The sequence below is a fragment of the Apis florea genome, unplaced genomic scaffold (genome assembly GCF_048593485.1).
Source record: "Apis florea isolate Af1SG1 unplaced genomic scaffold, ASM4859348v1 contig_3158_pilon, whole genome shotgun sequence".
Lineage (NCBI taxonomy): Eukaryota > Metazoa > Arthropoda > Insecta > Hymenoptera > Apidae > Apis > Apis florea.
This window is the reverse complement of record NW_028256713.1, coordinates 1344623-1358650: the sequence shown is the minus strand read 5'-3', so window position 1 is coordinate 1358650 and position 14028 is coordinate 1344623. Positions and strand designations below refer to the sequence as shown.

General features: G+C 36.5%; 1 protein-coding gene across 1 annotated transcript in view; it reads right to left on the bottom strand.

The window, feature by feature from the left end:
- The window catches only part of LOC100866761 (telomerase-binding protein EST1A), a 120034-nt gene that overhangs the window by 89413 nt on the left and 16593 nt on the right, over window positions 1-14028 (bottom strand). Inside the window, exon 17 of the mRNA XM_086909561.1 lies at window positions 4347-4492. Within this exon, the coding sequence (XP_086765687.1) occupies window positions 4347-4492 (146 nt within the window). The remainder of the gene's footprint in view (window positions 1-4346; window positions 4493-14028) is intronic.

Genomic DNA, 14028 nt, shown 5'->3' with positions numbered 1-14028 from the left:
GGTTCTTAAAAAAATTGCAATCTTGCTGTCCTCAAAGACAAGAATAACGATAGCTTTCAAACAACTATGTTCAAAAGCTTTCGAAAAAAAATTGCAAACTTGAATGTAAAGCAGAAAAAAAAGAAAAACCTACCCAAATCTCGATTCACCTGTATCATTACGAAATTTTCGATTCCATCCACTTTCCATTCAAGGATATTTCGAAATATAATTAATTTAGATATACGATGGCTCTTAAAAAGAAAGATAATTCTCGAACAACTATGTTCAAAAACTTTCAAAAGAAAACCCCCCTGGAATGTAATTCTGAAAACCAGAAATCTTAAAAAGAAAGGAAAACCTACTCGAGGCGAACCTCGATTCGACGTATCATTCGCCGCGTATCACTACGAAACTTTCTTCTTCACCATTCAAGGAAAAATACCGACTACTCCACCGCGAGTTGGAAGCAAATTAACCAAAATCACGAATACATTGACGCATCGTGTCGGCGCGAGAAAGCGCAAGAAAAGGAGCGGAAAAAAAGAAAATGAAAGCGGAAACGCGTTATAACGCCTTCGAAACGTGAAAAGTGTGCGACGTTAAACGTGCCCAATTGGGGAGGGAGGGAAGGAGGGTGCAGAGGAGAGGCGCAGGTGCAAAAGATCGGCGCGGACAGAGTTTCACATGTGCGAAAATGGAGCGAGGAGGGGCCGTTGATGACTCAGAGCGGGAGGAGAGAAGAGGAGAGTCCTTGGTTTCGCTCTCGTGCAGGAATTAGCGATAATTATAGAAGGGGCTAGCACCTGCACGCCACGCAAAAACGTGGAATGCCCTGCCGCTTTCGCGCTCCTTGAACCGCGTCCCCTCGAGGATCACTCGGGGGGACATTTGGCAAGGCTGGCTGGATAATCCGGCAGGTTAAGAGGCGCGAAAATCTGGTGAAATTACAGGAAACGTTCGTTAAACGAACGAAAGACGTTTGAAAAATATTAACAAGGGATGGCGTAGGTTGAAGGCCGATGCGATGGAAACGAGTTTCATTCTTTCGATTATCAATTTTTGCTTCTTCGTGGTGTGTCATTCTCTGGGTTAGAAAAAGTGGAAAGAGAGAAATTGACAATTTTCTCTTTTCCAAGTGGATCGAGAATTTTGCAAAGTTTTTTTTTTTTTAGTTGTTGAGAGATCATCGAACGAATTATTGCTCGACTTGGTTAGATTTAAAATATAATCTCGTCGAAAATTATGCGATGGAAACAAGTTTAACTCTTTCAACTCGTTTCGATTAACAATTTTCGCTTTTTCGTGTATCATTTGGCGTGTCATTCTATGGATAGAATTGTGAAAAGTAGGAGAGGAATTGACGTGATGGAATGGATCGAGAATTTTGCAAAGTTTTTTTTTTTTTTTTTTTTTTTTTTTTTTTTTTTTAATTGTTGAGAGATTATCGAGCGAAGAAATCATTGCTCGACGTTGCTTGGATTTAAAAAAATATAATCTCGTTGAAAATTATAGGATGGAAATATTCTAAAATTTCATCGAATATAACGAGAGATGGTGAACAAATTTCTTCGAAGGAACCAATTAACTAGATTCGAAATAATTCTTTCAAGGATTGTGTGAAGAAGGGGAGGGGAGGGGAGCAAATTTCATCAAAGTCGGATCGTTTATTTCCTCGAGGTGGGGGTAAATAAAAAAAGGATGTAATCTGGGAAGAAGAGGAGACGTAATCCAAGGAGTGGATGGCGCGTAGAATAAAAAGAAAATGGCGGAAACGTGATCATCCCGCCTTCGATTTTACGCGATGGAGAGAGATTTCTTCTAGGTATTGTGTCGTAAACCGCGCTGCGTTGCCATAGAAATTTAACGCACGGCGCATTTCGGACGAGTATAAATAAAACCGAAAGAAATGGCAGAAATCCTTCCTTTCACCGCCCACGACACTCCTCCTCCGAATTTCTAAGCGATTGGATACTCGAGGGATCTCTTAGTCGTAAATAATATTCGGAATAAAGTAAAATAGCAGCCAAGGATACACGACGCTTTTAGCCGAATGGATCGAATGGAATTTCCTTCGCGCTTTCTCTTATCCTCGTCAAATTGTGCAACAATTATGATTATTATCACGTATCTCTTTGACAAATCTCTCGAGCAAAGAATTAATTTTTCTTCTAATAAATACTGAAACTTCGAGGATTAAGTTGGGAAAGAAATTACGAGCGAAAAATTTCATGATCAAGGACGAAATTAAAAGTTTTCTCGAAAGTTTCGGTAGATATTTATCCTCTAGTATTAAATTAATTCTGTAACTAAATTTGCTAAAGTACATAATCGTGATTATTGCTTTAACTGTTCTTTTATTAACACTAAACATACTCTCGTATCGAGAGTTCAGAAGTCAATCACATAGTTGAAGAATCTTTTTATTTTTTTTTTTTTTCAATTCTTCTTGGTTTACAAATTAATTAAAAACTGTTCGAGTAATTACTTATTTGATTTATCAATTGGAAACTCGAATAAAATTAAAGAGATTATTATCAATCATGTAAATTCATTTTCAAAGAATCTAACACTTTTACGCTGATTAATTTCTCAATTCTTCATCAATTCTATTCTTATTTTATAATCGATAAATAAATCAATCCATATGTTTCTCGCCAAAAAACGAAACGAAAATAAAAAGATAAAAATTGGAAAATTAATTATACGCGATAATATAATTCGATAAAAGATAAAAAAATAAAAAGATAAAAATTAATTACACACAAATTGTAATTGCAATCCCCCAATGAAAGTAACAAACGAGCGAAGAATTTTGAATCAAAAAAAAGCGATCGTTCGTAAAAATCCGGTTTACAAGGCACGCTACGATTCGATAAAAGACGCTTCGACGTACGAGACGAAGAGCAATTTGTATCGACGAGTTGCGACTCTCTGAAAACGAGGAGATCCCGGCACCACGATAGCGAGAGGATTGAATTCGAATGGGTTTTGGCAGAAGGCGGAGTCGTTATTCTGATTTATCGCGGCTGTTCGCCTTTCCGCCAAGCGGCGACAGAACGACGCGAAACAATAAAGCCGTAGCCAACATTAAACAACGAGAGAACGGCCGTGGCCGTGAAAGAGATCCGATCTAAAGTGCCTGTTACAACGTTGTCGTAACAACTTTCTTCTCTGCCTCTCTCTTTCTCTGTTTCTCGAACCCACCATCCTCTGCGCCTTTTATCGATCTAACACGCGACCATCTTGTATTATCACCTGTTTTCTTTTTCGTGGAAATGGATTTTTTTGTTGCGAGAAAGTTTAAAGTTTCGTTGCGAGATCGATTGAGATGGAATTCAAGCGATGATAAGACGTGTTTGCAAGTACTTATATAACTTTGTAAAATTTTATATTGATTGGAACATGAAATTTTTATGGTTTATTTTATGGGATTGGACTGTAGAAACGACTATCCTCTACTACTTTTCATCTTTCGTTTAAACAATAAATGGATTTCCTTGTATATCCAATTCGAATTATAGAATCTATAAGTTATTTTTTTTCTCTTCGTCAAAAGATCGATATCCCAATCGTGTATATATTCGAGGATATTAAAACTGAAAAATTCAATTTCCTGGAGGAAGGACACGAGAGTGAAATTATTTACGCAAAATAGAAGACTATCGTTATTTTAATTCAAACGATACGTAAAAAGATCAAAGACACAGCGTACCGATTATTCTCTACTTTTGATCTTTAACAATAAAGGTTCGGATAAATGGATTTCCTCGTATATCTAATTCGAATTATAGAACCTAGGTTATTTTTCTCTCGTGTCAAAAGATCAATATCCCAATCATTCAAGGATATAACATTCGAGGATATAAAAATTGAAGACATATAACTAAAAAATTCGACTTCTTGAAAGAAAGACAGGGCGGAGTTATTAAATTATTTACGCAAAAGATAAAAGATCAAAGACTATAATATTATAAATAAAGGACAAAACGAATTGTCGAAACAAAGTGAAAAAGATTGAAGAACATCTCCTGAACATCTCCTTGAACTCCCGACTCTATCTACATATACACATGCGAAACTTCACGCACTTCGGCGCACGAAAATCCATCTAAATTCAAATCGCGAATCGGCAAACGTATCGACCCATACGTAACGCAACACATAATTCACACCTGTAACCTGCCCCCTGCATGAATAATTCGCGGGATAATAGCCGCGAATTTCAAAACTCTCCATTTTCGACGTTTTCGCCGGGAAAAATAAGAAAATTCGTCGTCACTCGTACTCGTCGACGAAGAAAATCGACAAGAGAAAGGATGAATGAACAAGAGGAGGGGGGAAGGAGAGAAATATCGACGACTCACCTTTCAGCTGGGTCGACTCGATGGCGAACATGTTCAAAGCCAGCAACTGAAGAAGTCGTGTACCGGGTAGAGGCAGTGGCGAGTGTTGAAGAAGCGCCCTGAACTCTTTCAACATTTGAACACCAGCTTCTTGGAACGTCTCCATTCTGTGACAAAAAAAAAAAGGTGGTTAGATTAAATAGATTAAATTATTAATTGGATGTTACGTCAATTCTAACTTGGTATTATTTTTTTTTTTTTTTAAATACAAAATATTGAGTACATCACAAAATTTATCATCCAATTTTACATTTAAAAAAATATGGAATAGTTTTATCGATGAAAATTGTATTTTTCGTATCGTTATACTAATAATAAAAGTTAATAGTTGACAGTAGTATTTGGTGAAAATGATATGAATTTCGTAAAAATCCATTTCCAAGCCAAAGTAGCTTGCGAAAATGGCTTATCGAGCACGAGACAGGATTAAACGTTGGAAACGTTGAAGGTTAAATACCGCGAAATTTGTCCTTAGCGACAAATGCCTCCTCGACAAAATGGAAGGAATGGGTAATTAAACGGACGGCTCTATCTCTAAAATTGCATCGCGAAGTGAATCGTGGCCGACGTAAAATCCGCGATAAAGGAAGGGTGGATGAATAAATGAAAAGGCAGCTGTGTCACGTATCAGTCATCTGGCAAGATCGTGCATATTTCAGGCATCACGGTCTGGATAAGGACGTCGACCCACCAAAGGCTTGCGAACTTTAAAACAATAACGGCTCGTGTCAACCTTAATATTTCCGGTTCCCTTCGTCGGATATATCTCTCGAGAAAAGGATAAAATAAATTTTATTATTACCTTGCGATTTTATCTTGTTGCGAATCATTGTTCACACCTGATGAAACAATGACAAATTTTTGTGACGATAAAAAAATAATAAGTGCTAAAGTGATATAAATATTCGTATTAATTGGTTTAATTTGCAATTTTTAGTGATCAAAAATTACACGATGTTTTTATAGATATATTATTTCCATCTTAAGAATCGATACAAATAAAATATCGACGTTAGATTAAATCTTCTGAAAGTATTTGATTAACCCTCTTTTCTCACGTATCATTCCCTTTCCGTTCGTACTATCTTATCGATTTATAGATAACCAATCTGTATCTACAATTCTCAACTGAAGCTGATAATCGAAGTAACGAGCTAATTTATTAATATATTGTCGCGTATCATAGTGAAAAGAAAGAGAGAGAAAAAAAACAGGCAGAACATCTATTTCTTATTTACCACTGTGCAAATGCACCATTAAATGCAGCATGTTGTCTACCGCCGTTCGTTATCTTAATCCCATTTGCCAAGATTATTAAGCGATTAAGGTAGATAAATGGAATCAAATTAGTGTGGAAAATTATGGAATATCTCGGCTGTACATTAATTTTATTTTATATCGAGGAATCTAGCGTGGATGCATTATAAAATTTCTTCTAACTTCGAAGTTACCGACTCGATAAATTCAAAGAAGAATTTTACAAAGATATATATGATTTGGAATGAATTATAGACAAACTATGTTGCGAAATATTGTGAAATGTTGTGGAGTTCGTAAATATATCTATTATTTGAAAGATAGAATCAGAAACTATTTTTGATAAATTTAAGAACACAGATGATCTATAATATGTACCTACGTGCATGAGATAACAATAAATTTTTCATACATGTGTATACTACTGTTGCATGATATAACACGAAACTTAAATACTAAAACAAATTGATCACGGTCAATAATTTTTTTAAATAAAATATACACTTCATCCAATATTCGATATATTGGGAAAAAAAACAATAAATACTAAAACAATATCATACTTATATCTATCTTATTCGTCACTTATCCTTACACTCTGTAACAATTCCTACTAAATTTTGTAATTATTGCATTACGAGAGACTTATAATTTATAATTTTGCACCGATTATTTTATTAAATCCCAAATACCACATGTTATCCCACCAATTGATCAAATCAGACTCTCTCGCTCAAAAAAAAAAAAAGTCATTAAGACGCAGAGGAACTTGACTTCCGCCAAGGAAGTCGTTACGAAGTAAATTTCTCGAGTGTCGAAAAATCGATTAATTGAAACGCGTTCCACGCGAACTTATCGCGGAATAAATAATCGGTTTTACTCTAATTAAAACGGATCGATTCCGCCTCGTTAACGGGGGAAGGATTGAGGAGGGGAAGAGGAATTTATCGGAGGAGGAAAATGGCGCGAGTGATAACTCTCGTAGCCGACGATAGTCGGCGAGTTATGGCTAATTACGACAACTCTCCCATAATACATTCGAAAGGCGTTCGCAAACCGATCAACAGCTCGTGGAACATCGACGTGGGTGTGTGAACTGTGCGATAAGAAACCTTCCTCCTCTCGCTATATACGAGAGGAACCGACGACGAGGAAATCTATATAATCACATCTTACGTGTGTACATCTTGGTTCAAGATATCTTGGCGAAATATCGTTTTGACGATGGAAGATCTTGAAAATAATTGCCGACGATTGTTCCAAATAATGATGGTGGATTGGATTCTTGAATGATTAATTCGATTCAGGATCTTGATTTGAATTATATCCTCTTTGGATATAAGACTGATGTAAAATGATTCAATTCAGAATGTTGCGTCAATCTTTAACGATTTAAAATTAAATAATTAAAAATTTTCGTATTCCCTAACGTTATAACGTTGTATCGAAATCTAAAAATTTGTCGAACTTTCAAATCGTGAAATTTTCAGAAAGAGGATACAATCGAAGTTTTCCTTTTCGTTAATTCATAAAATTTCACTAGAATCGACATCATTTTAACAGCCCTCTCATAAAGATGAATCCGCTGAGATCTCGCATGGCGAGGTGCTACCTTTCCCACAACCTCGTTCTCTTCTTAGCGGCGATAGCAAAATTTACAACCATCCAAGTCTCGCTTGGGTTCACAAACTACAGAATTCGTGGCCCTTCTTTTTATATAGAGGAAACCTTGGTGAAATCGATGCGGTAACTAAGTAACTAGATTTGTCACTAGATATACATAGTATACAACATGTAGTATCAATTATTTAAAAGAAGAATAATATTATTTTAACACAGTGACTAATTACCACTAATTGTAAGCAATGATATCTAAATTGTATCTGAATTGATATATAAATGAATAATTATTTCAAAAAGAGAAGAGTAATGATGTTTTACTAAATTTCAATTTCAATAGTCCAGAAATTTAATATAACAATTATAATAATTCTAACTAAAATGAAGAATTCCAATTCAAAATTGATTGCAAATGTAAAGAAATATATCACGTTATGCATACGTGAAGTTCAAGTGATATCAGAAACTCAGAAGGAAATTGATTGGAATAACAGTCATAAAGCTTGTTTTTTTTTGATCAAAAATCTGTACCTCGATCAACAATTTAACGAGGCAGAAGAACTTTAATGGCTGGTTTATTTCGATCTGAATTCTATCTGAATTATTTCGATCTCTATTCGTGGATCCATTTAACGGATCCATTATAGATCCAGTTACACAGTTATGAAGATTGTATGGCAATAATTTTATCTCAATCTTTCGCGAATGATGCTCGAACATCCTTTCTTACTTATCTTTCTTTATTACCGTTTCTGCAAATTTTTCAGACTAATCTGAGAAAATTACGACCAAAGCTTGAACTTGACAAGAATTTAATTCACATTTTCGAAACAATTTCAAATATTGAAAAATTGAGTAAAATTGTAAAATCTTAAATACAGTCTTCCAATTTCATTCAGAAATAAATTAATCCTCTCTTCCAAACGTATACGACAAAATAAATATCTTTCGAATCACCCACATTTTAAAACAAACAAATATTAATTAATAAAAAGATCCTCCTCCTTGAGATTACTCCATCCCAAAATAAAAATTCCCGAAAACTCGTTTCGAAAAATTATCCCCCCAAATTATTGTGATAAAACTCATCCTATATTTTTTAAGAGAATAAAAATTTTCTTCAAAAAAAAAAAAAATATCGCAAAATCACATTCGTCGAGACCTCGTCCGAGGATAAAAAATTCCTAAAAAATCTGCCCGATCCGCGATACGACTCAGCAGGCCGAATCATGGTCCGCTTAAATTTCTCGAGGAGAGCCTCCTCCCTCCCTCCCTCAGCCAGCCAATCTTTTTTCCAAACAGACGTTCACTCGAAGCTATCCGTGGAAGGATACCTTCACCTGCCGTCTCCTCTCGTTAATTTCGATCGTTCTGCTCGGTAATCGCCGGCTCGATTTTCAACTAAACCCCGCGGAGGATCGGGGAACTGGCACGCACCCGTGCGCATCGTGCACGCTTTGTAATTACACGGAGGGTACATAATGTTGCCGCGTGGTGGCAGGCTGGGCGGAGGTTTCTGGCACGCAAACGTGGCAGACGTCTCCTCGACAGAGTGCGCACGTGTTACCACCGTAAACACGCTGTAATTATTAACACCGGACGGGTATTCTTCACGGTTTGCAACGGTGGCTGTTCATTAGCTAAGCTTTATTATTCCGTCCCTGGCTCGCACCTGTCTCGACCGATGATCTCTGCCAATCTGTGCTAGAAGAATGCACTCTCCAATCGAGATATGTATACATATATACAGAAGATTGTTTGGAACTTTGACGATGATGGTGGTTCCGAGATAATCGGGATGGGTCAGGTGTTGCAAATTAATTTATCGAAACTATCGATTTGTAATGCGATTGTAGAAATATTTTAATCTACCGCATATATAATCTACCGATTTGTTCCGAATCAATTCTGATTTAATCAGAAGATTTTTATTAGATACAGATCGTCCCTTTGGATTAGTATACGTGACAGAATACGTGGTAGAAACAAATATATGGAACAGTACGCGAAGTATAATTTTAAACACACTGATAATTTTACAGAAAAACGATATTATATATGCTAAAATTGACCTCGCCCTTTAATTGTGCGCCGATTTTCAATTACAGGAAAATTAATTCCAAACTTCTTGATCGATTCAATGGCCGTTTTTAAAGATAACCGTGAAGAAAGAAGACAAATTCCACGTCTCTATTTATTTAACTTGACAAGTGTTAACTGCCGATTAGAAAGATAATTTTGAATTTTACGACGAAGCGAACAGAGTGACGGAAGAATTCCTCCAAGGTTGTAAACCAAACGATCGTTCGTACGCGCGAATAACTTTACAATATTTTTGACAGAAGCGTTAATTAGCGTAAGTCGAGACTTGAGGGATATCCGCGAATTCCTTGGTGGGTCGCGATAAAAGCGTTCGTTCCTTTCGAGGGAACTGAAGAAGGGAACGGAGCCACCGAATGGAAACACGGGCCATTCTCACCACGTGTCACGGCTCACGATTCGCTTCGAGAGACGAGAAGAGGGATACGCGGTGGTAAAAACGGCCAAGTTGTTGCTCGAGTTGTTTCCAACCGCGATAAGCTCCTTCCGGCCGAATTTATACGCTCCGGAAGAAAACTTATGGAAGATAAAAATTTTATTATTTTTCCACGTAAAGTTTAGAAATTTTCTTGAATTTTCTCGAGACGAGACTGCTAATTATTATACATATAAATAAAAAAGAGGAAGAAAAAAAAGGAATTCGATCCATAAAAATAAAAAGTAGATAACTACAGTATGGCGCAATTCTTTCTCCGAATTTTCCATCTCGAAATTCGCGATTCCACTTAACAACGGACCAATGATCGAACGCGTGATCCTCGTGAAGCTCGTGGGGATTCGAAACGAAGAGGAAAGCCCGATGGAGAGAGGAGGGGGAGAAACGGCACTTTAGGGCATAACGGCACGATCCCCCACGACCCACGGTCGCCGTGTCACGGAGATGCGGTCTGCGTTTCTGTGCCGTGGTGCAAAGAATCGCGGCAATACGTAGACGAGAAAAGGCGACGAGGTGAGAGAGAGAGAGAGAGAGAGAGAGACTGCGCACACCTCGGACAAGTGTTCCCTCGAGCACGAACTCGTTGCGTCGATGCATCGAGAGGGCAGCCGAGAAGAGAGGGACCCGATGTCCCATCGACACCAACTCTATGACTAACAAGTTTGCACTTTAGCGCATAACGGGGCATTCCGCCGTGTTTCATAGATCATGGTCCATGACCCACGGATTGCGTGGGCCGGGCTCCATAACCATTCCTCGACGGCGTGGTCGCGCGCGCGCGCCGCTACCACGAGCATTAAGTTTCCACCTTCTTCCCTCTTCCTTCGTTACACTCTTCGTACACTCCCCTTCTCGCTCTTTTTTTTCTATTCCTCCTCCTGTATTTTATTCGATTTTTTATTTTTATCGGCGGCAAAAATGGATTCTTTTTTTTTCTTTTTTTTTTTTTTTTTTTTAGAGAATTGTAACTCGATGATGAAGATGAAGATACATAAAAATTTGGAAATTTTAAAATCCGGATAGTTCAATAAGACGATTGACAATGCAATATTGCAAGTTTCGTTTTGTTAAATTTTATAAGTTTCTAGGGATCACTGGATCGTTCCCAAGTAGGGTCGCTAGGGATTTTTAAGAAATAAAATGAAATTTTTCTGAGTCTCTTAAAAATTAATTTTTTTTTTTTAGAGAATCGTAATTCGATGATGAAGATACATAAAAATTGACAAAAACTCGATTGACAATGCAACATTACAGTTTCGTTTTATTAAATTTTATTAAAAATTTCTAGGGATCACTGGATCGTTCCCAAAGGTCGCTAGGGATTTTTAAGAAATAGAATGAAATTTTTCTGAGTCTCTTAAAAATTAATTTTTTTTTTTTAGAGAATCGTAATTCGAATGAAGATATATAAAAATTGATAAAGATCGATTGACGTGCAATATTACAGTTTCGTTTTATTAACTTTTAAAAGTTTCTAGAGATCGTTCGTTAGGGATTTTTAAGAAATGTTCTAATGTCGCTGTTCAAAAATGTTTAAAATATGCAGTAATCGATATTAGGCAATATTATGGGATATTTTTTCGATATTATTGCAAAGATTATTGCAAAGAACTCGAGTTATCAGATAGTTTTGAGCGATAGCGTATATCGGATTTACTTCGGTACTTTTGATCATAGGATAATCACGCTAACGGATTATCGAACACGGAGGGATTGCGATTTTTCTTAAACCTGATCGCTGATCGTGTGTTGCCATGGAATATCCTTCTCTCTCTTCCTTTCTCTTCGTTCGCTTGAATTTAGGACAGTGCTCGAAGCTTCTGTCCCACATCTTCTTTCTTGAAGTTACCCGTGGGAAGTAGGGTTCGAGGGTTAAGATTGCAGAATGATGGACGGTTGTACAGTGACTTGATTGAGACTTATGACACCAGATATATATATATATATTCTTTATATATCCTTCGTTCACAAGAAAACATCCTGAGATATTATCCAAGCAATTTCAGCATATAGACGCCCATTCCACAAAATAAAACAACACAAAATTCTTAATTTATTGTCGAGAGAAGAAGATTTATATTAACGCAAGTTCTCGAGTAATTTCGGCAAAACTGTCATCAATCACAAAATAAATATGAAATATAAAATATAATATTTTCGAAGATTCGCAAATATTAACACAAGAATATTTCTTATACTATCAATTCGGATATCCAATAATCGAAATACAGAAAAATCTTAAATTTTTTTTAGAATCCGGAAAAAATACTCAATCCTTCGCTCCACTATCGAGACATTTAGCCTCCGTTAATACAAGAGTATCTTAAATTAATATTTAATACAAGAAAAATCCCAAAATACTATTTTCTAAAAAAAAAACACACACGAAATACATTTTCGAGGATCGACGAAAATAATCTTAACCTTTACCTCCCATACCATTAATACAAGAATATTTCTCAAGCAATCATTTATACCACCGATATCAATTCACGATATCATTCGATCATAAACGAAATAAAAGAAACATCTTAAAATACTTTTCTAAGGTCGAGGTTATCGTCGCGCGTGTCACAGCACGCGGTTGCGTTTCCCTCGAAATTTATTCCCGGCCGGAGAATGCCATAAATCGTCGATCCCCGTCGCGATTGCCCAGTTCTCTCAATAAGTAACCGGCAACGTCACACAGGAAGGCGTACATCAGGAAATCACCTCGCCACGGTGAGGTCGCTGTTGTAAGTAAGAGGCCTGGGGTCAGGATGCCAACGCTACCGAACCACGGCCTCGCGCTTCTCAGATCTCACAATGGCACATGCATGTAGCCCGCGTGTAAACGACCTTTCCACCTTGCACAACCGATTCACAAACCGTCCAATCCAATTCGAGCATTCGTTTCTCGGGAGGATGAATCTGGCCAGCGATCGAGATTCGATCAAGATCGACAACGACGACGTTCTTGTTTAAACTACTCTTTGCACTCTTTTTTTGGTCGGGCGAATCAACAACTGCCGTTCGGCGAATTTCTTAGTTAAAATGATTTCACGCGTATTAACGTATATTTTACGTATCTTTACGTATAAAGAAAGAAGGTTTGTTGAATATTAAAGTCTATATCGTTATTTATTTTAATAATAATGTAATTATCGAGATGCAGGGCTTCGATTTGTCAGGGCAAATATCACAACGAATGTCGTTTGATATCTTTCATCTTTCTTATTTTATCGAGAGCAAACTTTATAATCTCAATAACGTGCTCTCACAATCACCGTCTCTTATTACATCTTTATTTTCCTTCTCTCTATCGTCAATTTCTTAACAAATAGAAATAATTTCGTTATTTAACAACGAAAAATCGAACTTATCTTCACTTGAACTGATTTCACTTACGTGTTCTACGCTTACAAACCTCAAAAACTTTGAAAATAATATCTCTATCGTCACTGACTGTCAAACTCGGATCGACGCTGAAAATATAGTTCGATCCGCAATCACAATCTAAATCTAACCATTCGACAGTATATTATTTCACGCTTTATAAGATTACACGTAAAGAGCTTAGGAATCTATTCACGAATTTTAAAAAAATCAAACGTAAATAAATATTGTCGTTCGAATTAAGCATCGATCTAAGCGATGAGACTCACCTCTCGAATTATCAAACCGAGTGATGACCGAGAGTCACCGCAAAGGGTTAATATTCCATCACGATTCGTCGCATCGAAACGCGTACTACGAAGAATAATTGCAAGTAAATGTATGGACAATTCGTTTGATCATAGAATTTTATCAAAGCGTGCGAATTAGTGGCGAATTAATGAGCAGAAGTGGTGCCACCTATCTTCTCGAGGGATCGGCTGACTATAAATTTAACTTGTCCATTAGGAAGCTACCCACGATTAAATAATGTGTGCCTCGTATTCGCGAATAATATAAAATAAGCGCTTCTGTTTCCTCGTTTATACTTTTTTCAAACGTTCGATCCATCTTCAAAACATCTCCAACCCTTTAACCCTTTTTACTCGTATTTATATTTAAAAAGGTTACCGATCAACTCGGAATTTCTTTTCATATTCGTTTCAAAATGAAAGCATTTTTCTGAGAATATATTACAATTTTTAGTGAAAAAAAATTTGAAAAATACATAAATTTTATCTACATCCCTTGAAAATCTATATATATTTTTTTATTTTTTTTATACACACACAGAAACTAAAAAAAAAACATTGCAAC